Source organism: Trichoplusia ni, chromosome 10 (genome assembly GCF_003590095.1).
Source record: "Trichoplusia ni isolate ovarian cell line Hi5 chromosome 10, tn1, whole genome shotgun sequence".
Classification (NCBI taxonomy): domain Eukaryota; kingdom Metazoa; phylum Arthropoda; class Insecta; order Lepidoptera; family Noctuidae; genus Trichoplusia; species Trichoplusia ni.
Window position 1 is genome coordinate 3,275,274 of NC_039487.1, and position 26,059 is coordinate 3,301,332.

General features: G+C 37.1%; 2 protein-coding genes across 4 annotated transcripts; one reads left to right on the plus strand and one right to left on the minus strand.

Annotated features, from left to right (window-relative positions):
- The first annotated feature begins 1,461 nt into the window (after positions 1-1,461).
- LOC113498251 (organic cation transporter protein-like) lies at positions 1,462-25,201 on the plus strand. Of its 3 annotated transcripts, none has more exons than XM_026878195.1 (5): positions 1,462-1,983; positions 21,687-22,077; positions 22,716-23,123; positions 23,424-23,673; positions 24,511-25,201. In XM_026878195.1, exons 1-5 carry the CDS (start codon positions 1,911-1,913, stop codon positions 24,937-24,939), a joined length of 1,551 nt encoding a protein of 516 aa, XP_026733996.1. In that variant the 5' UTR covers positions 1,462-1,910; the 3' UTR covers positions 24,940-25,201. The 3 variants fall into 3 exon arrangements, with proteins under 3 accessions (XP_026733996.1, XP_026733998.1, XP_026733997.1); XM_026878197.1 differs by lacking the exon at positions 1,462-1,983 and adding an exon at positions 9,187-9,387; XM_026878196.1 differs by lacking the exon at positions 1,462-1,983 and adding an exon at positions 20,828-21,374.
- On the minus strand, positions 3,413-5,811 carry LOC113498256 (ribosome production factor 2 homolog). The gene is made up of 5 exons (XM_026878202.1): positions 5,683-5,811; positions 5,381-5,596; positions 4,857-5,130; positions 4,353-4,494; positions 3,413-3,728 (listed from the first exon to the last, which is right to left on the minus strand). Exons 1-5 carry the CDS (start codon positions 5,703-5,705, stop codon positions 3,436-3,438), a joined length of 948 nt encoding a protein of 315 aa, XP_026734003.1. The 5' UTR covers positions 5,706-5,811; the 3' UTR covers positions 3,413-3,435.
- Positions 25,202-26,059: the final 858 nt, after the last annotated feature.

A 26,059-nucleotide genomic window follows, 5' to 3' on the forward strand; every position in this document is an offset into this window, starting at 1 on the left:
TTGAAGGACTGACAAAACTAGTCCAAAGGTCACGTATCTATTAAGTCCAGGTATTTCCCACGATTTAAGGTTATTTATGATTAAGTAGGGCAACTTTGAGTGGACTTTTTAGAACAATGCAAAGTCAAAATGATTTTCCTTTAGAATGCTTTTGTGTTATTTTAAAACTTGAAAAGCCCTAAATAAGTAGATATACAAATGTCTAAAGCTAGAATTTACACGATACAACAATGCTCGTGTATGGAAGTCAATAATGCAGAAATACAAAGGCACTATGTTGAGGTTTAAAAAATATGTGAATAAAATGGAATTATTTGAGAATACACATATTTTGTTTGCTATAAGATAAGCTTTAGCTTTATTTACATATCTACTCCCTGAGTACATAGGTGGGTATATGTATGTTTAAAAAATCTTATCCCTTAATCAGTTGTCAAGATAAATGAAAAACTGCCATAATCTTTATTCGCAGGTGATTTATAATCACTAAACAGGCCTATATTTATTTTTATTTTTTATTAAACCACGACCGTTGCTAATGCATGACAGCGGTCATTATTCATATTAGCAATTAGCATATTTTATAACAAAAAGTGGATTGGTTTATTACTGATAATAAATTATTTAGATTAACTGCCAATAGTGATCAGAATTGCAATATTTAGGCGAGACGTACCATTGAATTAAATTAGGAATCGTCATGAACAATACCTACGGTTCACTGGGTATCTAGGCAGTCAAACAGACAAGTTAAGTAGGAACCTAATAAATGAAAAAATATCAACCGTTGGTACTACTATGACCTAATGGGCTCCAGACACTCCAGGGCCCCAATTCTGCTATTTACAACGGACGATGAATGAATGATATTTGGCTTTTTCTACACAATTATTGGAAATTTAGTGCAGGACGGTATACCTACTCAAGGTCAATACAATTAACTTACAATTATTATATTGACAAAATGCTTAAGAGAATAGGAATAATTTCAAATTTAGTCCAATTGCCATTCATTCATCTTACATTGTAAAATAGCAGAATCGGGGCCCAGTCACATTGTCAAACGGAGTTTCGGTTTTAAAATTATCACTAAAACGCTGTATAGTAATTACCTACGTCCAGAGCTAGTAACATTTAAAATACTGACAAAAGATACAGAGCTTAGAATGAGCCTTTATATAGCAGTGGGCACTGAAACAAAAGCCTGATAAATTGATCGAAAGTGCGAAACTAATTGCAAAAGATTAGTTCGTTATAGTTGTTATATTGACACAAGCCAAGCTGTCATAACTTTTACCAGTAACAGGGCTTGACAAGGGCAACTGCTGCTATTCTTTTATACTATATTCACCTCAAACAGTTCCTAATATTTCTAGATACGGTAATTTTATGACCTTCGTAAGATCACGACTGTACCTACGCCCACACAGTAATATTTGTGTACAAATCTACTTCACCTACCAATTTAGCATTTATAATGACAATTTAAAGCTGACCTAAATTGTTCTTGATTCGTTCAAAAGTTATTTATTATAGTGATCAGAATCAGAAGCTTTAGGCAAATTTGCCAGCCCACTCAACAGTGCAGCAGACTGCAGCAAAAGTTATTATTAGACTATCAAATAGGTAAGTTAATAGAATAATTGGGTACAACCGAAAAAAATCATCGATAATTCTTAATGGACCCCTTTTAGCATTCTGGGGAAAGAGGAGGGTACCTACGCTGGAAAACTAACGCAATCTTTGGAATAATAGGCCCCCGGGTAAAAAGTAGGCACTTAATGTTACAGTGACAAGTGTACTAATGAGAAAGTGTGTGCACGAACGCGACTTACTTGTCGCTATGGTTTAATCGAACACAAATAGAGTGTATTCTTTTTGATAATTATCTACTCAATAATTACTGCAATATGGACAAAATTACTGACACTACCATTAGACCAATGGGAGTGCAAAACAAAAGGGCAACGTTTCCGCGAAGTAGTAAGCTTTTCAAATTGTATGACGTTACCTCTTGGCTACGGAACTACGAAGGCTCTCCTTGAATCAAATCAATCCATTAATCTCGTGCGTAATTTTCAATGTATTCTTTTACCTATTCGTTGATTATATTTAAAATGCCACTGAGTGACGTTGTTAAGCTTGATGTTGCAAGGTTCAAAGCATGAAAGCAGGCGAGTCACATAAATCGGACGTTTGTGCGATCCACGAACGCTTGTTCTGAGTCTGGGTGTCATTCTGCATGTGATTTGTATGTTTGTGAAACACCGCGACACAAGGATTAAATTCCTTAGTGCAGGAGTCGTATTTAAAAACAAACCTTTATCATGTTGACAATAAAATTGCGACTGTTGCAGGCTAAAAGGTGTAGTAAACGGGTTCCGATATTTTGTCATTTATTTTAGAAAATACCTAACCTAAGAATTCTCAATGAAGTCTATAATGGGGAAGCAACAATTTTTTTTTAGTGCCCGCCTTTTAGGAATTTTACGATATCTTGACGTCACAAGTCCCGCCTCTTAAACTTTAAAGCTGTTCATCTTCGACAATTTTTGTTGTTTAGAAAAAAGTAAAAATACGTGTCTATTATTCTTTAATAAAATTATTTAACTGAGGGACAAGGATTTTAACTTTTATACCACCCTTCATCCTTATTTGTTAAGGTTATCAATTATTAAACTCATTGGTTTAATTTTATTAATCGTAAGAATTTATTTTTAAACATTATTTTCTACTATAAATAGATTTGGAACGTCGACATCGAATGAGGTAGGTCGTTAGATGTCCTCGATAAAAGAAGGTATATATTTATATATTTAATTGCCTACCTACTTATAGATTTTAATAATTTACTACTAACCTAGATATATTTATTGAAGTACTTGCAATAATTATAATAAGGGACACAAGTCGACAAGGACCTTAGCCGTATAGTTTCCTGTTTATATTTATAATTGACTTCCGGTCGAGATCGCTGCACGAGACAAGTCTCAAACAGAAAAACTTGCATTGTTACGCATACCAAGAATTTAAATACCTATTGTGTAACAATTAGATTATAGATGTAAATGGGCATGGGAGTATTCCTCATGTCTTAAGCGTGTCTAAAAATTGTTTTACATGAATAAGCTTTTTCGTTTTTACAAATTCATTATATCTCATTAAAGTACAAATACCTTACGAGTAACTAAATTACCTAAGCCTTCTTCAAATTATAGCAATATGAACGATAATATTTTAAAATATTGTTTAATTGTAGAAATAATATTTTGGTTATTCATTTAAAGTTTTAAAGGGCTTTAAAATAACATTTTAAAGTAAATGCAAAATCAATATTTTGCATTCAAAACTTAAGGGGTTCGGCTTCTTTTTTATTGAAGAAAAATTTATATTGAAAAATGAAAGAAAAAAATATTGCGGAATAATCATTTATTTTTATTCTGCAGCAGCAGTTTGTGCTTGCCTCGCAGCTTGTCTTTCCTTCTTCCGCTTCAACAACATTTGCTTCTTTTCTTCTGGAGTCTTTTTCAATCCCTTCATCTTGCGAGTCTGTAATCTCTGGATATCCTGCTTGCCCATATGGATGCGACCCATTTTAGAACCAAATGCATCCCTGGAAATGTTCTTCTTCGTGATTGGTCTGACTTCCCTGGGCACTCTGCATGCCTCCTTGAAAAGGTCATCAGAGCCTAATCTAGTTCTCCTTAGCTTGAAGTCTATAGAAGGTCCTGAAAGTATCAAAATAATGATAAATATTGTTCAATTACGTAGTCATTAGAATGAAGTCTGCCAATTTCTTTTTTTTTAGTTGCTTGTATTAATTACCTAATTATTAAATGATGTAACGGTTTACTCACGCGTATTTATCGGGGTAGCCCGACTAGTTTCGGACCCAACCGGAGTCCTTAATCATGAGCAGACGCGGCGGGATCGCGATCCCGATAAATACGCGTGAGTAAACCGTTACATCATTTAATAATGAATCAGTCTCACGATAGTTATTATAAAAATTACCTAATTGTTAATTTGCCAACCAATAATACAATAAGCATTTTAATGCCTGAAGCACAAGTTGTACCTATTTCAGATATGAGGAAAATTCGTAAGAATTTTCAAAATTCAAAAAATGTTGAATGATGGAATTTGTGTTCATCAAATAAGGTAAAGAAAAAAATACACAGCATAATATCGTGTCTATGTTTTTAGGTTAACTCACTACATAAATATTTTAATCTACCATAAGATAGGAAAGTAGTATTATATACCGTAAAGTTTTTTAGTTATAATATTAGTTATTTTATGTAACAACTATCAAAAGGATCTTGAATCAGACATAGCGTTACAATACATACCAATTTCTTCCAGCTCAATTCTAGGTATCCTTTGACCACTTTTCTTTAATTGAATTCTGTATGATCTGAAATATATCATATTCTCTGCAGTGGCCGTAAAACTGATGACGTGTTCTAATCCTTGCAGCCTGATACAGTCAACCTGTAACACAAAAATATTTTCAATATTAGCCTTTAGAACCATAAATCAACAAACAACGAATAAATTTGTATTACAATACTTTAAGTAACTTGCAATAGATCAATCTAGTACCAGTAGAAAATATGTTACAGCATTAGTAAATTAGCATTATTAGTTCAATCAAACTGATCTGATGATGGAGGGAGCAAATGGCCATAGAAACTCTGTTTTCCATTTAGTTTTGTTTTCAGTGACCTGCTTGTTCGATTTGACTTTGACTGTACTTTAAACGCAGCATAATATTTTTACCAATAAAGTTATTCAATTAAGGCTCAGAGATTTGGACTCAAAATTGCCATAAACAAAATGAAAATAATACAAACCTTTTCTCTACAGAAGAAATCTGTGAATAGTGATTTCAATCTTTTTAAATCTTGGTTCAAATCCCAGGCAGGTCCATTGAATATAAGACATGGTTTTAGTCCTGCCATAACTTTCATATTGTGGAACTCTGACATGGCTTTGTACTTATCTGCTCCAAGTTCTATCATATCCAGTATTCCATAGTCAAATGTACGTCCGAGAATAATGTTGTGTGGCCTCTTTTTTGAGTGAGAACCAACTCCAAATAAAGCAGCTTCTTTTTTGTAACATAACCTGTAATGTTAAGCAGGGTAGATTAAATGACATGTTTAATGAATTATAGCACTTATTTTTATCTGTTACTTTTAGGGATTACAATAATATATGTCAATAAAAATATTGTATAATGTCTTAATTAATTAGGTAGTCCACACACGCACATTAACCAATGTTATACAACATTATCACAATTAACCAATCACTGTTTTCTTACAACTGCTTTGCATGATAGAATAATAACATTTTATTGTCACATAACACTTACTTTTCAATCAGAGTAGCATCTTCAAATGGAACAAAATCATTTTTGCGACTTAGATACGCAGCGTCGGGTTTCTTCAAGTCATAAATGTCTTTCAATAGTTTTCTTGTGAGGTCTGAAGGGTTACGACCCTGAAGGAAAAGGCTCTGTTTAGGACCTTCTATGGGTTTTGGTTCCTTAGACTGTAATACCTTTTTACCCTTTCTTGTTGTGGGTTTTCTGAAAGACAAAACAATGGGTTAATTCGTGACACTGCTGACAAATAGTTTATCCGTTTAACGCCAGTAGCTTATAATCACTCTTACTTTACTCTCTGTATAATACCCATCGTGAGTACTTTATTTTAATAAACTAAAAGCAGAAGATCAAACTTTAACAGCGTAAACACGTGGTTTTTAAGAAACATGCAACTAAAATGACAGATTGAAGTTGTCAGACAAATTTGACAGGCTTCGACAACCACTCTCCACAGGTTAATAAAGCACAAAAAAATAATCAAGCTAAGGTTCCATAAATTAAATAAAAAAATATAATTTGACGCCACGGCCAAAAAAAAAATTTCAGTATTATAATCAAAACTAATAATATTTTTAGTAATTCTGCTTTTATTTTGTTTGTACTTATGTGTGTGCAAAGAGATGGCGCTGAAGCCAGCTTTGTATTCACTCTTTATTTGTCTTCTAAATTAAATATGATTATGCTTTATGCCTAACATTGCTTCTACGTTAGATAATTAATGTACATAAACATATTTAGGGTTGGGACTGGGCGGGTCTCGTCAGACGCACGGACAGCCGGAACCGATGGACCACACAATTTAATGAGAGCCCGCAGATTGTCGGCGCCACCGGCGCAGTGTTCGGCCTGGGAAGCAGTGGCGAGATTAAACAGTTGACTAGCTTTTGTGCCGTAGTTTTCGTAATGTTTATATTCGCGTTCTTTTTTTTTCGCGTTACCGACCTAGGATTAATAAATAAACGCACGATTTTCAAAACCTACTTTCACCATTCACGTAGGTTTTTATACTATTGCATTCCTTTAATCTAGTACTTATCTGGTACACACCGAAAGGTAGACTTTATTAAACGTGTTAGAATCTACACGTTATTATACAGATGCGATGGTTTCACACCCATCAAGCACTAACTCATGTCATGAGTGGAAACTTAATCAGTCGTAAAGTTCATAACACAGCTTGTAAGATGTAATAGAAAGTGAAATCAAGCCATTTTATTTCCAGGAACAGTGTACTAATCAATTACGTTAATGTTTTTTTATTACATATTTTTATTGCCATAATTTCTAGCTTTAGAACAAAGGCATTTCAAATATTTCAATACACAAAATTCTCGAAATAAATCTTCTTTCTTGAACTGCTTTCCGCACGTTGACTAGTTTGTCATAAAGTAATATTGGCTGTGGATGGGGATAGGCATTTCTTATACAGGTTTGTGCTTATTATCATGTTATCTCATCGACCGACAAGTGAATATGTAATATAATATCATATGTAATATCATTCAAAATCGAAATAGTTTTACTGGCAACAGTTACCTATAACCTGCTTCAGACAATGAATTAATCGAACGAGTTTTGTCCAGCGGACATTTTTTGCGAGACAGTCTTTTTAAATGTTACGAGAGGACAGGGGTCGTCCCGCCTCATCGTGTGGTTGTGGAAACGAGATGACACTCTACATGGTGCAGAACGTAGAGGTATCTACACCTGCAAAACAATTTAACTTGCAGTTGTTATGATAGACCTTTTTCCGGGTGCTAAATCATCAAAAGCTTTACTGGGTATAGCAGAAGAGAGTACTGAATAAAATCGTCCCATATTTCTTCCTTGGCCTTTTTCGCACCCTTTTGGATAATCCCGCTGGCGTGATATTCCTTCTGAGGCAATTTTTATTTGGTCCAGGAAAAACAGATCGCGTTCCCCTCTTCCTACTCATAAGAAACCCATTTTTATGAATGTTTCCTAAACATGAGAGATGTGCTATCGCTAAGGTAATTATGAAGTCACAATTAATGGTTTAGTGGTATTTTTACAACTATAACAGGCCTGTTACGGTTATTAGTCATCAGATAAACATCGGACAAAATATTGTTGCCAGGGTATTCCCAGCGCGAAGCCTGTAATTCGCAAGGAAAACCAGTTGGTTAACATAAGGTTCCTACGTATTTTGTATCGCATCAGATTTTTATTTATGCTTTTGTACTTTATTTTTTCCGGTTCACACGGCTTACGTAAATGTTTTCCCATATACCAACGTTTTAGTAATTAATTTATGATTATATTTTTTATTTCAACCCAATCTAGAAAGGTTTTTCCTCCAAATTATATCAAATCACTTCTCTATCTTGGAGGAAAAGATTTATTCATCGTCCGGTGAAACCGACTGAGCCTGAACCCAGACAAAAGGTATTAGAAATGCACCACTGTACTTTTGCAGTCGTTTGACAGCTGTTTATAACAACATTGATAGCGCACATGCCTCCACAGCCACCCCAATTACGGTACACTTCACTGACTTCGATTTTATGTATCTGGGCAGTCGCGTCGGTCGAACGCACTATTATTTCTTGGGGTGTCCGGGCTCCTACGCTGAACCCATATTCAGCTAGGTCGGATATCTCACTTGCTTACTGATGAAAAATCATTATTTATGTACGATAGGAAATTTGACGTGATGACTTTGTTCAGGAATGGGGATGCTGTTGATCTTGTCTTGAAATGAGGTATGTAGGTATTAGGTTGTAGGCATGTACACCGTACCCACAACGGTAGATGACGGTAGATCCGCGCTTGGCCGGTGTCCTCACTACATATGAGCAGGGGTACATACTATTTAACATCTATTCACCTTTAATCTTTGTTCATTGCCTCAAAAATCATGATCTAGAGGTTTCAGTCATTAGATCTCTCGTTTTCACAGAAGTCACATATTAATAAGAAACCCCAAGGCAAAGGCTTTTGTGCAGTGATGAGAGCTTATATATAAAAATAAGTACCTTATTACCGAAAATAGACTTGTGCCTTTTCCTTATATCACAGGTTTTTCTTTTAATTTCGGCACAAAAGCTATTAACTTTATTTTTAAGTCACATTAATTATGATGATCACAGATTTTATCGTCTTATTTAGTACATGGTCCGTAGAAGTTTGTATACCTAACTCTTAATCATTTTATTGTTTCGTGTTTCCAAAAATGATACATGGTGTTCCCCGATGAGCAGTTAGATTACAGTTCAGACAAGCTAAGAATAAATACGTCCAAAATCGGCATCGTATCAGTCGAAAATACACGTTGTTTTAGAATAGAAAGAAAGTACATATGACATTGATAGTCATATTGGTTCTTGCCTTGGTTTAAATCTTTCAACCTTGCATACAAATCCGGTTAGTTAATCAAAACGATTGTTTCGTTCGATCTTTTGGTTATCAGGAAACGTAGTCTAAACTTATCAAAGAAGGGTGATTTAGAGTTATAAGTAATAATGGAAAATTGAGATCGTTGATGGTGGTGTTTATTTCATGAAATTTTGGTAGTAGAAACGTGAAAGAGGATGACGTGTTAACATTTTTAATCAACAGTTTTTGGTGGTGTTCGGACGTTTCTATCAAAAGAATGTTTTTTTTAGCACAACGTAATGTGTTACACAATAAACGTCTCAAGCGAAGTTTAAGATTCAAATATTCTAAAAAACCGGTTTGTTTCCTGTAACTGCGAATCAAGACTGCGGTTGTCATTGTCATGCATGAAGCTGTGCGTCTGTTATTGCGTTCGAGCTTTGGATACTGTGTTACATTATACGTCAGAGTTTCGTCAGGAGGAGTGTCTATCTATATACTTTCACACGTGCGTGTGTTTGTCAATTCGTGTTGGAGCGCGGCGCCGAACGCTGCTGCCTACGGTGCGACCGCTCGCCACAACCATCTCCTATCTCGCCGTTTGTGTGTTTTGAAGTTATCAGTTAAATCAGGCCAATACTGAAGATTACACAAAAGTAAGTGACATTTATTACCTTTTTTGTGTATTATGCTTAGAGAGAATTGTTTATTTACATAAAAATATAAGTTTCATGATGTTCAATGTTTCTTTGATATGCTGAACGAATGAATAGATGTAGGTATGTTTCTTAAATGGAACAGTTTTTGAAATAGAATAAATAAAATAGATAGGTACTTTTCCTTATCAAATGAAAGTAACTGAAATTACAAAAATAATATGAAGATCCATGGTGTACAGAATATTCTAATCTAATCTAATCCAGAGACTTTCAGTTTTAATTCGATTCGAAATTTTGACAGCTTTGCTAATTGCTTCTTCACTTACTTATAGATAATGAAAAATAGTTACTAAATCAACCAGTTGCACTATAGTCTACAATATAAAAATAAAATAGTTTACTATCAACTTTCATTCCGACTGAAATTAAAGAAACCAAACCAATAAAGAGCGACAATTATCGAAGGTTGTCCTCGCTCGCCGCTCGATGATCGTGCATCCCAGGAAATGTTCCTGTCACATTACACCGAGGCAGTTTCCGCAAAAATATCCGCAATTGTAAACATATTTTTCTCACCTTTTTAAGAAATTACTCGGTTGTATACAAAAGCTTGAATAATAACGCATTGTTCGACACGCGAGAATTTAAGACTTCCGAGTTACCAGGAAGCTTTAATTTATATTTTTATTTAGAATTTTTTCGTCTGACCTGCCTGACTTGTTACCTCTTTGACTTTTGATGAGCAATTCTGACATTTAATTACATCATTCCATATAAGTTATCATTAAGATTAAATAGGTATGCACATAAACATCGATATTATAGTGCGACAAAGAACAATCCATTCTGATAAACATTTCTTCTTAAAAGCATATTCTTTTAAATTACTTTATGACAAAAGCAAAAAAAAACACATTAAAGTCTTCTTCAAAAACCGGTCATAACGGAGCGAGAATAATTTTAGGAATTCACTATTAAGCGTACAAAAAGTAATTTGGTCGAAGATTGCATATAATGTACCCTCCAAGGGTTAATGTCCTCCTTGTACTTTTCCGCCCTGGCACGCACATTATATCAGTAACTATAGATGTGCTATAGACTCAAGCTACAGCACGCGGCGACAGTTTTCAAAGCTAACATTGATTACTTAGTTCTTACGCACACTGGGCCCCGATTCTGCTATTTACAACGGCCGATAAATAAATAGCAGTTGGATTAAATTTGAAACTATTATTTTCGTAACCATTTTGCCAACACAATAATTGTAAATGTAAATGTACAGATGTGAGAAACGTGCTTACAATAACACGAATAGTGATAATTTAATCCATTTGTCATTCATTCATCGGCCATTGTAAATAGCAAAATCGGGTCCCTGTACAGTGCAACGTTACAGAAAAATTGTTCTTAGTTTTGATAAACATTGATTACAACACTGCAACGAAACTTTCATTCTGTCTCGCAGATCCTATTCATGTCAGGTATTTAGTACTATGTCCCGTGTGGTGCCGGGCTAGAATGTCCCGTGTGGTGCCGGGCTAGAATTGCACCACCCCATTTCTTCTCGTGGGTGTCGTAGGAGGCGACTAAGGGACAAAACAACACCGGGGGCGGGCAGCAGCGCCCCACGGAGAATAACTATACCACAGAACTGCGGTCACCAACCCGCATGCCAAGCGTGGTGACTACGGCAAATCCCCCCCTTATGCAGCACAATTTAAATTCACGGCCCCCAGTTCCCGGTAGCTGCACTATTCCTGGCCATGGTACCGGCCACGGTAACGGTGCAGTGGGGGGTGCTAAGAATCCCCGGGTGACGGCTGGGTACCTACGCAAATTGACTTTGGCGACGTATAACGGACGTACACTACGGCTGAACGAGCACGTTGCCGAATTGGAAGTAGAGTTAAGTCGTATTAACTGGCATATCGTAGGGTTATCAGAACTTCGAAGACAGGGGGAGGAGACGATAACTCTCGAGGCTGGTCACTTACTCTATTTCCGAGAAGGACACCAACCATCTCAAGGTGGCGTCGGTTTTATGATCCACAAGTCACTCAAGGGCAGCATTGTGGAAGTTGGCAGTGTGTCGGCAAGGGTGGCATACCTTGTTCTTAAAATAACGGAGCGTTACACTTTGAAGGTCATTCAAGTGTATGCCCCAACGTCTTCGCACCCAGACGACGAAGTCGAGGCCATGTACGAAGACATAGTGAAAGCTATGTCTCGTACCAAAACATTCTACACTGTTGTCATGGGTGACTTCAACGCCAAAGTAGGAGTACAAGAGAATGGCGAGTCGAGAGTGGGTCCCTTCGGCTTTGGGCGCAGAAATCACAGGGGGCAAATGCTGGTAAACTTCCTCGAGGCTCAGGGGCTCTTCCTGATGAACTCATTCTTTCAGAAGAAGCCCCAAAGGAAGTGGACCTGGCGGAGCCCCGATAACGTGACGAGGAACGAGATAGACTTCATTATGTCAAACAAGCGCCAGATATTCAGAGATGTCTCTGTGATTAACAGGGTCAATACCGGTAGTGATCACCGACTGGTAAGAGGCACTCTGAGTATAAATCTCAAAATCGAGCGAGCGCGATTGATGAAGTCAACTCTCAGACCAACCCTGCCCCAGGTCGAGGCTGGCTGCGAAAGCTTCCAGTTGGAGCTACGAAATCGATTCGCTATGTTGGAAACTACTCAGGATATTAACGACGCCACCGATTGTCTGGTACGGGTTGTCCGTGAGGTGGGCTATAAGTATTTTCGACCGATGAGTAATGGACGCAAGTCGGCACTCACCAGCGAGACCCTGGAATTGATGAGGAAACGGCGAGAAAACATAAACGCAACACCGTCTGAGCGTCAGGTACTTAACAGGGAGATAAAAAAGCTGATAAGACGCGATACTCGGCGTGCGAATACCCGATCCATTGAGCAAGCTATAGAGCGGAACCAAGGCTCAAAAGTATTTTCCAAGGCTCATATCTCCCGTTGTCACCTGACAAAACTCAGTACGTCACAGGGCACTACCGTTACCTCGAAGCCAGAGATACTCGCTGAAGTCGAAAAGTATTATGGGGACTTATACTCACCAAAATCGCGCCCGCCCCAAGCACACAGCGCGGATGACCCACGAGCCAGACTTACACGCCACCTTACAGACGAGCTTCCCGACATTGACATGGGTGAGATTAGAATAGCTCTCGGACAGCTACACAACAACAAAGCTCCGGGAGATGACGGAATAACCACTGAGCTGCTCAAGGCAGGTGGAACACCTGTCTTGACAGAGCTTGTTAAGCTCTTCAATTCCGTCATCCATACTGGCATAACACCGGAGGCATGGAGCAGAAGCGTGGTGGTATTATTTTTCAAAAAAGGCGATAATACGCGGCTTGAAAATTACCGCCCCATTTCACTTCTGAGCCATGTGTATAAGCTGTTCTCGAGGGTTATCTCGAATCGTCTCGCCCAAAAGTTCGATGACTTCCAGCCACCGGAGCAGGCCGGGTTTCGAAAAGGCTACAGCACCGTGGACCACATACATACGCTAAGGCAAATTATACAGAAGACAGAGGAGTATAATCAACCTCTATGCCTAGCGTATGTGGACTACGAAAAAGCCTTCGACACCGTCGAGACCTGGGCTGTGATGGAATCCATGCAGAGATGTCTCGTGGACTGCCGATATGTCGAGGTGCTGAGGTGTTTGTACAAGGCCGCGACAATGACCGTTCAAGTACAAGAACAGAGCACAAAACCAATTCAATTGCGTCGAGGAGTAAGACAGGGAGACGTAATCTCTCCGAAACTGTTTACAAACGCATTGGAGGACGTTTTTAAAACGCTTGATTGGAAAGGACGGGGATTGAACATCAACGGTCAGTACATCTCACACCTGCGATTTGCAGATGACATAGTCATCATGGCGGAATCTCTGCAGGAGTTGGAGCTGATGCTTAACGGCCTAAGCGATTCTTCGCGACGTGTGGGTCTCGGAATGAACCTAAATAAAACTAAAGTCATGTACAATGGCCTTGTTCTTCCGAGACCCGTGGTCGTAAATGGCGCTGCTCTCGAGGTTGTGCAAGAATACATATATCTTGGCCAAACCATCCAACTGGGGCGACACAACTTCGAGAAGGAAGCGAGCAGAAGAATACGTTTGGGCTGGGCAGCATTCGGGAAGCTACGTCATATCTTTGAATCGTCGATACCACAATCCCTTAAGACCAGGGTCTTTAACCAGTGCGTCCTACCCGTAATGACGTATGGAGCTGAAACGTGGACACTCACCGTGGGCCTGGTCCATAAATTCAAGGTTGCTCAGCGTGCGATGGAGAGAGCGATGCTCGGGGTATCTCTGGTGGATAAAATTCGTAACGAAGTCATCCGCCAGAGAACCAAAGTTACCGATATTGCTCGCAGAATCAGCACGCTGAAGTGGAAATGGGCCGGCCATGTCTGCAGAAGGACAGACGGTCGATGGAGCAGACACGTGTTAGAGTGGAGACCACGTTTAGGCAAACGTAGTGTAGGACGTCCTGCGGCACGATGGACCGATGATTTGAAGAAGGTGGCTGGCAGCGGATGGATGCGGGCTGCCCAGGACCGGGATGGTTGGCGCTCTTTGGGGGAGGCCTACGTTCAGCAGTGGACGGCGATAGGCTGAGATGATGATGATGATTTAGTACTATTGCGTTTACATGTAAGTTAGTACTTTCCTTTTATTTCTTAGTCAGTTGTAGTAGTCATGTATATGCATTGCACAGCTATTAGCAAGTAGATACTTCTTATCCGCAACGGCCATAAAACTATAACTCGCGTGTTTCTATGTTACACAGTTTTATGCGTATTCACAATTTATTAGCTCTTAATCATCTGTAAATATATCATTATAACATACATTATAATTATGGTAGTAATAAACTTAGCTAAATAAGAGGAATTTAAGTCAACTGCAGTTTAATAAATCTACAAATATTTTTATTTCAGTTTGTTATCAAAGTTAATTGGCAATTACCTAGTACTGATAGTAGATAGAGATCTTTTTATGAAGCTAAGTCAACAGTGCAACTATATGTATTTTATGTGCATTTGTGTATACAGATATGTCGCGCGACTTAGTCCGCGTGAAGATATTTTCTCTTAGGTTTATATCTTCATAGTTTTCACATCTTAAACATAATCTACTCCTTGTTTTGTAATGAATTTAATTACTCTCCGCTTCTATGAATCATAGCTCGTTCCTATATATCCTATAGCATTCCGCATTAATTCAACTAGCGCCGAAATATTTTTTCAAATCAGACTAGTAGTTCCTAAGATTAGCGCGTTCAAATAAACAAATTTACAACAAAGAAAAAAACAAACAAACTAAGAAACAGTTTTACGAGAACTTAGCAACCGAATAACTAAATTTATCGTTTTATAATATAGCATTAATGCTCCATCCATTATTGCTTATTAACAAAGAATACTTGATAACTCGAGTTAATTAATTAAAGTCGCTCGTTTAACCTTGACCTTTTGTGAGTGACGGCAGTGGAATGGCATGGCACGTGCTATCACTACACACTTTTAAAATACTGAAATAAATTTACAAAGCTAACTTTTACAAAAATCATGTCCAGGCGTTCGCCAAGTCCTTTAAACTGAATCTTCGTGACGTCTCCAAGTAATGTCAGATATTAATAATAATAATAATAATAATAAATCTTTATTTCAGACCAGGTCCATATTAAAAGTAGGTAACACAAAACATCAAAGAAATAAAATAAAATACAAATTACAACACAGTGTGAAGGCTTAACCAGTGTCTAAGCAACTGAGAGTCCCACCTATCAGTCAATACGTTTAGGACGCTATTGGTGCTAGTCCGCACTCGGTGAAGAAGTGAAGCACTGCGTTTTCTGATGATGGCATTAAAACCATCAGTGTGCGCGTCAGCAAACATGCCCGAGGCACTGCAGAACCGCGGCAACCTGAGCAGCGTCCTAAATGTATTGTTGTATTGTACACGCAGGGCGTTGTACGTCATCCGCGTATAGTTTACCCACAGAGAACACGTATACAATGACTGGCAATAGGCTTTAAACAAAGTCACTTTTACCGAATCACTGCATCGCCGAAACCTGCGGGCCAACATATTGCTTCTGACCGCCAGCGCCCTACGTTCCCTCTCCAAGTCTTTATCATCCTTCAAGTCCTCGGAGACCCAGTGACCGAGATACTTGAAATTCGAGACTTGCTTCAACTCGCTACCACTTAAGGTGACAGGAACTGTTGCATAACTTTTGTTGCTAGCCTTAAATATCATAATCTCACTCTTTCTCGAATTGTATTTCAGTCCATGAGCCTCCGCATACACTTCACATATTCTAACTAACTTTTTTAACGCTGCCATTGAAGGGCTCAACAGTACCATGTCGTCTGCGTAGCTTATGTTGTTAACACAAACACCGTCTATGTGACATCCGACGCCGGTACTGTTGAGCTCACCAATAAGTCCGTTCATATACAGGTTGAAGAGTCTGGGTGAGGTCAGGCCACCCTGTCTCACTCCACAATTCAACCTGTACTGTACACTGCTGATGACGCCCCAGCCCATTTCACTACATTAGTCTGATTGTTGTACCAATGTTTCAATAAGGACACAACCTCCTGGTTACAAGACGTTTCATCTTCCAACTTTTCCCATAACTTTCTGTAAGAAACGAGGTCGAACGCCCTTGACAGGTCCAAAAAGCAAGCATACACCGGCGTCTTTCTGGTCACGTAGTACTGAACAGTCTCCTTGAGGCACATGATAGCACTCTCTGTTGACAAACCTGTCCGGAAGCCAAATTGTTGGTCGTGGAGGTTGATATGTTTATTCAAGTGCTGGTCAAGCAGACTGTCCAATACTTTGGCCACTATTGTGGCTAAAGATATCGGCCTGTAATTTGATATATCCGAGGCATCTCCACTCCTGTTTTTAATTATGGGAATTACAACTGTATGCATTAACCGATCTGGTAGGTATGAATGGCTAATACAGAGATTAAAAAACATTGTTAAAATCCGCGGTAAATGAGCTCCTGCGTACTTTAGATGTTCTATACTTAGACCATCATGACCTGGTGACTTGCCTTTGACCATACCTCGGATAACATTCTTCACCTGCTTATTAGTGAACCTGACAGCGACATCCGACTCCGCACTTTTACATCTCTTTACGTCCTTGTGAGTGACTGTAGGAGACAAGGAGTCTATCTTTAATTGAAGACGAAACGCTTCAGCTATTTCAGTTGGTTCATGAATGCCAGAAACACTCACGGGATGGCCAGGCTTCGGATTTAAGCTATTTGTATTCTTCCAAAAATTTTTAAAATCTTTCTTGTTATGTTGATCTGCAATTTTATCCATTTTAATCTGTTGTTCATTATTTTGACACCATTTTAATTTCTGTTTAAATATAATTCTAGAATTACACATATCATTATATTTTTCTCCCGAAGTCGGTTTCCCACTAGCTAACCAATCTATGTAACAACGCCTGGCAATAACGTGACTATCTCTGACATGTTTGTTCCATCCTGTGACATACTTTTTACGCTTGTGTATTTTACAACATTGTTTACTCGCTTTTGAAGCTTCTGTCAATACTGTAACTAAATCATTGTACATTTTATCTAATATTATTCTATGGTTAACGTTATCACAAAATCTATCTGCACATTCACTACATTGCTCAGGAAAATCAATAAACTTAAGCTGTGAGTTACATATATTAATATATTTCTTAATTTGACTAGTGTCCCTGTCTCCCCATATAACCTTGTTTTTACTATAACTAATTGAAACAACTTTGGCTTTAACTAAATCTAAATTGCACTCCATAAGGATAGGGTAATGGTCTGACCAATAAATATCATACAAAATTGAAATATTTAACACAGAGAGCCGCGCGGCACTCGTCTAGATATTGATGTTGTGGAAGCGCGACAACCCACCACACTGATATAGATCTGTGTTTCTCTTTAATAACTCTAATACGATAGACGATGCAGTAAGCCCCATTAGAAACCATAATATATGAAATCCTCCTTGTTGATTCTCCATAACTTAAGGTCAGGTCTTTCGATGGTAGCAATCTTGTCTCATACTTATTGTAGAGTACGTACCTGTTTCAGTAGTCTTAAAGTGAAATGGGCATATTAAGTTCTCATTATTATAATCACTGGAACAAAACACATTCAATTAGAAGTATCTACAATTATTATCAGTGCTATTATACTAAACTAGCTGTTGCCCGCGACTTCGTTCCCGTGGGTAGAAGATATAAGTTATGATTTATACCTGCCATGTCTTTTCCCATTTTCCATTGTACCTATCTTCGCTCCTATTAGTCGCAGCTTGATGGTTTATAGCCTAAAGCCTTCCTCGATGAATGGTCTATTCAACACAAAAATATTTTTTCAATTTGGCCCAGTAGTTAATGAGATTAGCGCGTACAAACAAAGAAACAAACTCTTCAGCTTTATATATTAGTATAGATTATGTTTTATCCCTATTATAAATAAAACCATTTTTTTTAATAACTTTATAAAAAAAAAACGCTTTCGAATATAATCTTTTTTTAATAAGTATTTTTATAATCGGCGATACGTTACGTATACATATGTATAACCAAAATAAATGTGAGCTTTTTTCATAATCCGTTTTGCATGTAAGCAAATCCTGTTAGGTATCAATGTATGTAAATAATATGTCTATAACTTATACAAACATTCAATATCGCCTTAATGCCTTTAACACTTATGTGATTATTTGCTCCTTGAAAATGCTAATAACTTAATGTGATACTAAAATAAATATTATGATAAAATTCACGTCAATTAACGACTGCAAACAGCTTAAAACTTCTTAGTAATAAACTAACTGGTTATGACTATAATACGTGGTGGTTGGAACAACCCTTGGTTACTACCAACCATAGAAATCTAAATAACTTGTTATTTAGATTTCTATGCTACCAACCTTTTTCGTATCTTTACAAATAACTAATTAAGCCTTGCGGTATAACCCGCATCCTTCGCATTGGTTGAAGCGTGATCTTATATGGCTTACCCATCTGCGATATATTGACTATCCAACAATGAGATTTTTTTAGTTCGATCCAGTAGTTTTCGAGTTTATCGCGTTCAATCCTGAAAACAATTGAGGTATTAATATAATTTTAACATTTTCGCATATTGCTCCTGATTAATTATATCGTACTATCGGCAGTTATATAAGTGTTAGAATACTTGTAAACCAAAACATCGCATTTAGTTTTTGCCTATGACGTCGGATCAGATCTTTTAAGTGCAGCTTTACAAAAACTAAATTTTTATGTCGTTTTCCTTAGAGGTGAATAGACTGTAAACAACGCTTAATTACAGTGCAATTATTAGTCAAAGAACCGCATCGGTTGAAATCATAGGTCATCAGCCCAACAAATATTCAATACGTGTTTATAATCGTTATTTATATTGTTTAAATACTTAGTTACTTATTTAATTATTAAATAAAATAATTATTTTATTGAAACCTTTACAAAGCTATCAAATATATCTCAATTCATTTTCTTCCTATTTAGTAGACATATTGGTCTCGAATAGAATGTGTGCACTTTTTTTTTTCTCTGCCATTGCGAATTTAATTCAAAGCTATAGGACCTATTTTCGTAATTCATGTTTACCTTGACATTCCTTCGGCTGGTGGTAAAACTAGAATAGGATGTAGAAATGTTTTGAATATTTTTGCAACATTATAGAGATCAAAAACTGACAAGATAAATTTCTTTGCAAGAAATGTAAACGACGAATCGATAAGATGACTCAATGTTATTATATTGGAGAATATTTAATTATAATGATTATATTTTATCATGAGCTGTGGAGGCTTGGCTCCACGTTTACTGATAACGAAGATTGACGCGACGAGCGTCGCGCAGACTCCTTAGCAAGCTCGTGATAACGGGAGACAGACCACAGAGGTCAAATAAATTATAAATTTTAAATAAACAGACATGTTTCGATACAAAGCGATGTATTTTAACTAGATATCAACAAGTTTTAGCTTGTTATTTTATTACTTAGTTTCCTCAAAACACCAAATTTTAATATCATATACTTAGAATTTGCATTTTTATGATATGGATAGAGATTCAAAAATGATAACGACAGTAATTTTTACTATTTTGTACTTGTTCTCAGAAAAAAACACCACGATCTTTCATCCGTAAACTTAACTATTTTCCTCATGTTTATCATTCTGATGATGATAGGCAGGTTCCTAAAAACGGTAATAAGTTTTTAAAACCACTTATTAAGTACTCAATTTTAAACTTACCTATTGTACAAAGTCTGATAAAAAATCATGAATCCAACATAATTGCAGACACACCTTCAAAGCAATGATTAAATAAATATAACCAATAATAAACAAGTGAACGAAAAAAGTCCGTAACACATGCATGTTACACGTACGTACAGTCAGCGCCAAAAGTCGATGAACAGAATCAACTTTACAAAACAGCTGTTCACAACAAAATGCCATAAGTTATAGTCGCAACTAGGAAACAAAATAGAATGTACACCAGAAATTTACAAAAGTCGTTAAACACGAGTATTTCAAAAGTATCTGTGCACTAGTATTCCTAAAGTCGCTGAACATCATTCTATCAAAAGTCACTAAACAGCAGAAAAAACAAAATTAGGCTAACAAAGTATATTTTTAATGTTGCCGTGACTGTGTTAATGTACCTACTTTTGACGCTTGTCAAATCCCAGGTTCGAAAGAGGTTTCACTAAGGATCTTGAAGGAGGTTTCACTTTGTGAAGAAGGTTTCGTTAACAATATCTAAAATATTTTCATTTGAATTATTACTTAAAGTAATAAATGAAATATGTGAAATAATAAATTTAATTTAAAATATATTATTTTAATATTTTACAAAAAAATAATGGATTAAAAATTCTAAATATCCATGTTTTTAAATGTCACTCCACTCAAATTGTATCAAAATCGGTCCAGCATTTTTAAAGTTATAAATCGTATTGATATAGATACAGCAAGCACTGTCCCAAAAGTAGCTCAACAACATAAGCGTCAAAAGTAGGTACATTAACACAGTCACGGCAACATTAAAAATATACTTTGTTAGCCTAATTTTGTTTTTTCTGCTGTTTAGTGACTTTTGATAGAATGATGTTCAGCGACATTAGGAATACTAGTGCACAGATACTTTTGAAATACTCGTGTTTAGCGACTTTTGTAAATTTTCTGGTGTACATTCTATTTTGTTTCCCAGTTGCGACTATAACTTATGGCATTTTATTGTGAACAGCTGTTTTGTAAAGTTGATTCTGTTCATCGACTTTTGGCGCTGACTGTACCTACATTTTACACGTGCAGAGAAATCTGATAGTTCAACAAGACATTGCGTTCTTCATCTTACGTACATGCATCATAAGCACGGCGTCGCGTGCTGATCAAGTAGACAGTTTTGACCCTATTCATGATAAACTGAATATTTCAACCTTTCACTGATTCGTTTGATTATTCCGGTAAGCTTTGTCTCCAAGTGGCTCATATGGTTTGTATGTTTGTATATTTATCTCAATTGTACGATAGCCGCTCGCCAATCATAAAAATAATATAAGAAAAAATATTAGGTTATCGATTTGTCACCCTAAAATCTATTGGGGTCGTGCTGTGCCGTGTGCGGACCTAACAAGTTTTTAAGGCGGATATTGTTCCAATTTACTGCGTGACAGAGTTCAGTAGGCAGCTGTTATCATTGCCAGACAGAGCTTACTTTTTCATCCCAGAACACTCACAACGCCAGAGCTGCGTTGAGCGGACCTCCTATCTTAATTAGCATCGCGAATAATTTAAAGTTTTTATTTGCAAAATGTCCATCAATCTTGAGCATACGACTAATAACAATAATCATAAACGTAAGTTGTTTTGAATGGGAAATAACTTTTTGCTGTAACAGTACGCGATCCTTTTTTGCTTGTTGTGGTCACTTGTGGTTAATCTGTTTAGATTGAACTCACGTGGCTCACGAGTATTCAGACGGATGGGACGGTGCCATCTGCATGTTAATTAAACGGCTATAGTATGTACTTGGATACAATGGTTTTATTAATAGCGTTTTTTCTTGAAAGCATTTGAATCTCAAACGGGACTCCACTTTGCTCACTTATCGAAGTTTTTGGTTCTAAGCAATAGAAATGTGAAAATAATTTGTATTTATTTAATTCCAGTGTTGGAGAACGACAAGAAAGATGTTGAAAGCCAGAATATAAACGAGGACCCTTTGACGAAAGCCATCGGAGCGCTCGGGAAATGGCAAATATGGGTTTGCTTCGTGGTGTTCCTGGTCAAATTCCCCGTGGCCTGGCATCAGATGAGCATCATATTCCTTGCACCACCCATGAACTTCACATGCGCAGCAACTCAGCAAGAGAAAACTTTCGATAACACCTGTCACGCTAACTGCACAAGCTACGAATACGATCACCATGTCTTCCAAGAAACAATTGTGTCCCAATGGAATCTCGTTTGCGACAGGCATTGGCTGAAGAACCTCACACAAACTATTTTCATGCTGGGCATTCTCGTTGGCAACATGATGTTTGGACATCTATCAGACAGGTCAGTAACAACCCACTACCATATGATTCACATTCTCACACCAATTGGCACATCCTGCGCTTGCGGCTGCACGTTGTAACGCTAAACTGAGGGTTCCGGATGAGATTACTTTAGCGAATAGGAATAGTTTAAAGGGGCATTGTGTATGAGACCGAATTAAAGATGCATATAAATGCATCCTGTGCGTACAAAAGAAGCAATTTATACAACGTGAGAACTGAACGGTTAGTCTGGGCTTAGGTCATTACCATGTTAATATGTTGATAACCCTATTGTGCAAACCTTGAACGGCGGACCCACTTACTGCACAGTAACACATGTCAATCACGTTTATTTTTTATTATTAATTCCTTTATTTAAATTATATAACATATAAATTACATTTTTTAAAATAGGTATATAAAAAAAACAACATATATTTAAAAATATAAAAAATAGTGTCCACCCGGCAACGGGAACAGGGCCCAAGCCGCCGGTGGTCAGGGCTCCAGAGAGAGGAACCTCCTCACGATTATTATTAACATTATTATAAAAATTCGTGATTGCTTTAGCTCATTTTTAAATACACATATGTTACCCATTCTCACTAATAGCTGTAATGCATATGGATACTCAAACAAAAAATATTTTCTTTTTAGATTTGGCCGACGAAACCCATTCCTGGCAGCCGTTTTCCTTCAATTGATATCGGGAGTGACTACAGCATACTCTGTCAACTGGTACATGTTCACCACACTCCGGTTCTTCCTCGCAGTAGCTACTGGAGGAACAATGGTCACAAGCTTCGTCCTGACTATGGAACTGATTGGCGCTAAATATAGAGACACTGTTGGCATTATATACCAAATACCTTTCAACTTGGGACACTTGACTCTCCCCCTATTTGGGTACTACTTGCGCGATTGGAGTACCTTTCAGCTGGCTATATCACTGCCATCGGTGTTATTCCTGAGCTACTATTTCCTGTTACCGGAATCTCCAAGGTGGCTCCTGACCGCTGGCAGAAGCGAAGAAGCTGTGAAGATCATGGAAGTTGCAGCAAAGAGGTAAAGCCATGATATAAATCAAGTCTTAAGAAGTGCACAATATCTTGAACAAATGTTTCTAGTGATATCGCAGTAAAACTATCGGGTGATTTCACTCACGTAAAAACAATCAACTCTGAAGTTAAAAACCCATGTTAATCCATTATTTGCCGCCTTCACCGTGCAAAGAATGCAGATTACATTTTTATTAAAATGTTTTACTATCGTTTGTAGACTGCTCTAGGCAGTCTGCCAATGAAACGAAATACTTCAATTTATAATGTTAGAGTAGCTAAAGAATGTGAATTGATTTTATTTTAGGAATGGGCGCCCAACAGAAGCGATAGCTTCTACTACTCAGAAGATGGTCGTTGATATGAGTTCGAGTGCTAAACCAGAAGAGCACGCCTCATTCCTGGCCTTATTCCGAACACCTCGGCTGCGCGCACGAACCCTGGCCATTTGCTTCAACTGGTTCGTGTGCGGACTCTGCTTTTTCGGGGTCTCTCAGTACATGAGCCATATTTCTGGAGATATATTCACTAATGTGGCTATATCCGCTGCTATACAGGTAATTTCACAAAACATAACACTACATTTTCATAAATATTAAAAGTAACCAAGTGATTGTTAGTAATGTGCTCGGTTACAAAAGTTATCTGAAATAACAGATAGATTCTATACAATAGCTAAATAGAGGGTTTCGAAAAACAACACAATTTTGCCTGTATGATTAAATATGTTTTGTAAAGCCATTTGGCAGAACAGTTTTAGGGTTTTAGTTTTTAAAACTATTCTGCCAAATGGCTTTACAAAACATATTTAATCATACAGGCAGCAGTAAAGATTAAAATGTTTGAAGAAGTAAATTTAATTGTCAGTATGCTGAACTGTTGCCATTATTATAAGAACCAAGTAGGTAGTATATAAATTAGAACAATTAAACGATATCTTGTAAAACACCAAATCATCTCCTGTTGACAAAGCTATAATAATTATTTGTCTCATTAACACCAATGATAAGTTATCTCTGTCTGGCGAATTTACTGGAACTTTTTGCGGCCAAGTCTTAAACAGTTCCTCCCAAAAACATGTCTTTTAAATATTACCAATTAACCATTTAAGAGCAATTTATTTATCTCCATGAACAGAATTCATGCTGGGAAATGGCACGCATCTCGCTTTTTCTATCACTGATGAACCTTTGATCAATACACTATCTTACAGTAGGTTAAATTGCCATTTAAATTGACCTACTAATCATTGGAATGTTTACAGAGTAAGTTATCATTTATTATTCATTTATTAAATAACCGAGATAATACTTTTTGTTAAACAATTTCATATTGGAGAGTAATTTAAAATTTGCTACTTTTGTAATTAATTCTACATTTTTTTTTATTTCCAGGTACCCGGAACAATAATATCCATCTACGCAAACAGACTTCTCGGCAGGAAAATTACATTGATCAGCGCTAACTGCGTGACGGGACTCAGCTGTCTACTCATCATAATCGTTCCTCAGTCTGGGATCGCTCACCTAACCCTCGGCTGTATCGGTCTTTGGGGCATGAGCATATCCTTCGCTACTGTCTACCTATACGCGGGAGAACTCTTCCCAACTGTTGTGAGAAATTCAGGAGTAGGGCTGTCATCAACAGTAGCAAGAATAGGCTCTATGGTGGCCCCGTTCGTCGCTACCTTAGCGCATACCAGTGCTTGGCTTCCACCCCTAGCATTTGGGATAGTGCCCCTAATAGGAGCCGGTCTATGTATCATTCTGCCCGACACCCGTGGAAAGAAACTACCTGATACTTTAGAAGAAGGTGAGGCGTGAGCTGCAACTTCCTGATCAAAACTGAAAGTATTCGTATTTTTAATCTCAAGGATAACTGATCTGTATGCTGTAATGTATGAATGTCATGGATGAACGTAAAGACTATACACTAAGAAAGAGCACGTGGATTATACCTACCTAATTTAAAGACTATTTAATTGTTATTGTTCTCGAGATGTATTTATATAAACTAGAATAAGTGAATTAACTACAGGTCTATTTTTATAGGCTGTGATAAATAAAGAATTTGTTTACATGACAATAAAAAGGTTTTCTTTTAACGATTCAAAAATTAACAAACCTTTAGAGATAGCAGACAATCTGGTATCATATCATATCTTGTTTGGTAGAAACATGTACATTGGACATTAAATTTTGACAGGGTACACTACATTTCTATTATTCTCAGCTCAGATAAATGGAATAGTAGGATAGGAATAGTATAAATCGAGGTGGTAAAAAATAGAGAACTAAACGAAAAGTCAGATATTCGTGGTGCGGGCAATTAATCTGCCCGTGGTTGTTGCGTAACTATTGTGATTCTCAAAGTTTTTTTTTTAACAGGAATGATTACGCCATAGTAGTGCAGCAGTTCAATTACAGCAAATCATACTTTTTTTGTGACTCCCAAAATGGGCTACTGGCTATTGACGGAGTACAGACATTTATAAAGCCACATAAAAAGTTACGTTTGTTGAAAGCCTGAAAGTATTAATACTTGAAACATTCATGAAATCATAACTCAAATATACAGTACTGAATTTACTTACTGAAGAGTTCAGATTGTGAAAAATACAATTTTATTTCGAAGAATAACCTTTAAACCAAGTATCTTTAAAAATAGAATTAGTTTAGTAGTACTGACAGACTTTATTGACTCAGCTGCAAACATTGCACTTGTTTACCAGTTCACTAATTAAATTACAAAAGTATAATCATTTAGAGTTATATCTATACCTGTTACATAGAACGCCTTCAATAAACATTTCAGCAACAACTATGATACTAAACAAATTCTAATGGGAACCTGCCGCGCAGCACTTTGGCTATAAAAGATCTGAAAGGAGTTTCTCTCAATCAATTTTTTTTTTTCAAGAATTAACTATTTACATGATTACGG

Coding starts and splice junctions, on each gene's coding strand:
- LOC113498251 (XM_026878195.1), top strand. CDS start 1,911: ATGGACAAAATTACTGACACTACCATTAGACCAATGGGAGTGCAAAAC. Junction 22,078..22,715: donor TTTGGACATCTATCAGACAG/GTCAGTAACAAC, acceptor TTTTCTTTTTAG/ATTTGGCCGACGAAACCCAT. Junction 23,674..24,510: donor CTATATCCGCTGCTATACAG/GTAATTTCACAA, acceptor TTTTATTTCCAG/GTACCCGGAACAATAATATC.
- LOC113498256 (XM_026878202.1), bottom strand. CDS start 5,705: ATGGGTATTATACAGAGAGTAAA. Junction 4,495..4,856: donor ATTTCTTCTGTAGAGAAAAG/GTTTGTATTATT, acceptor TTTGTGTTACAG/GTTGACTGTATCAGGCTGCA. Junction 3,729..4,352: donor AATTGAGCTGGAAGAAATTG/GTATGTATTGTA, acceptor TGATACTTTCAG/GACCTTCTATAGACTTCAAG.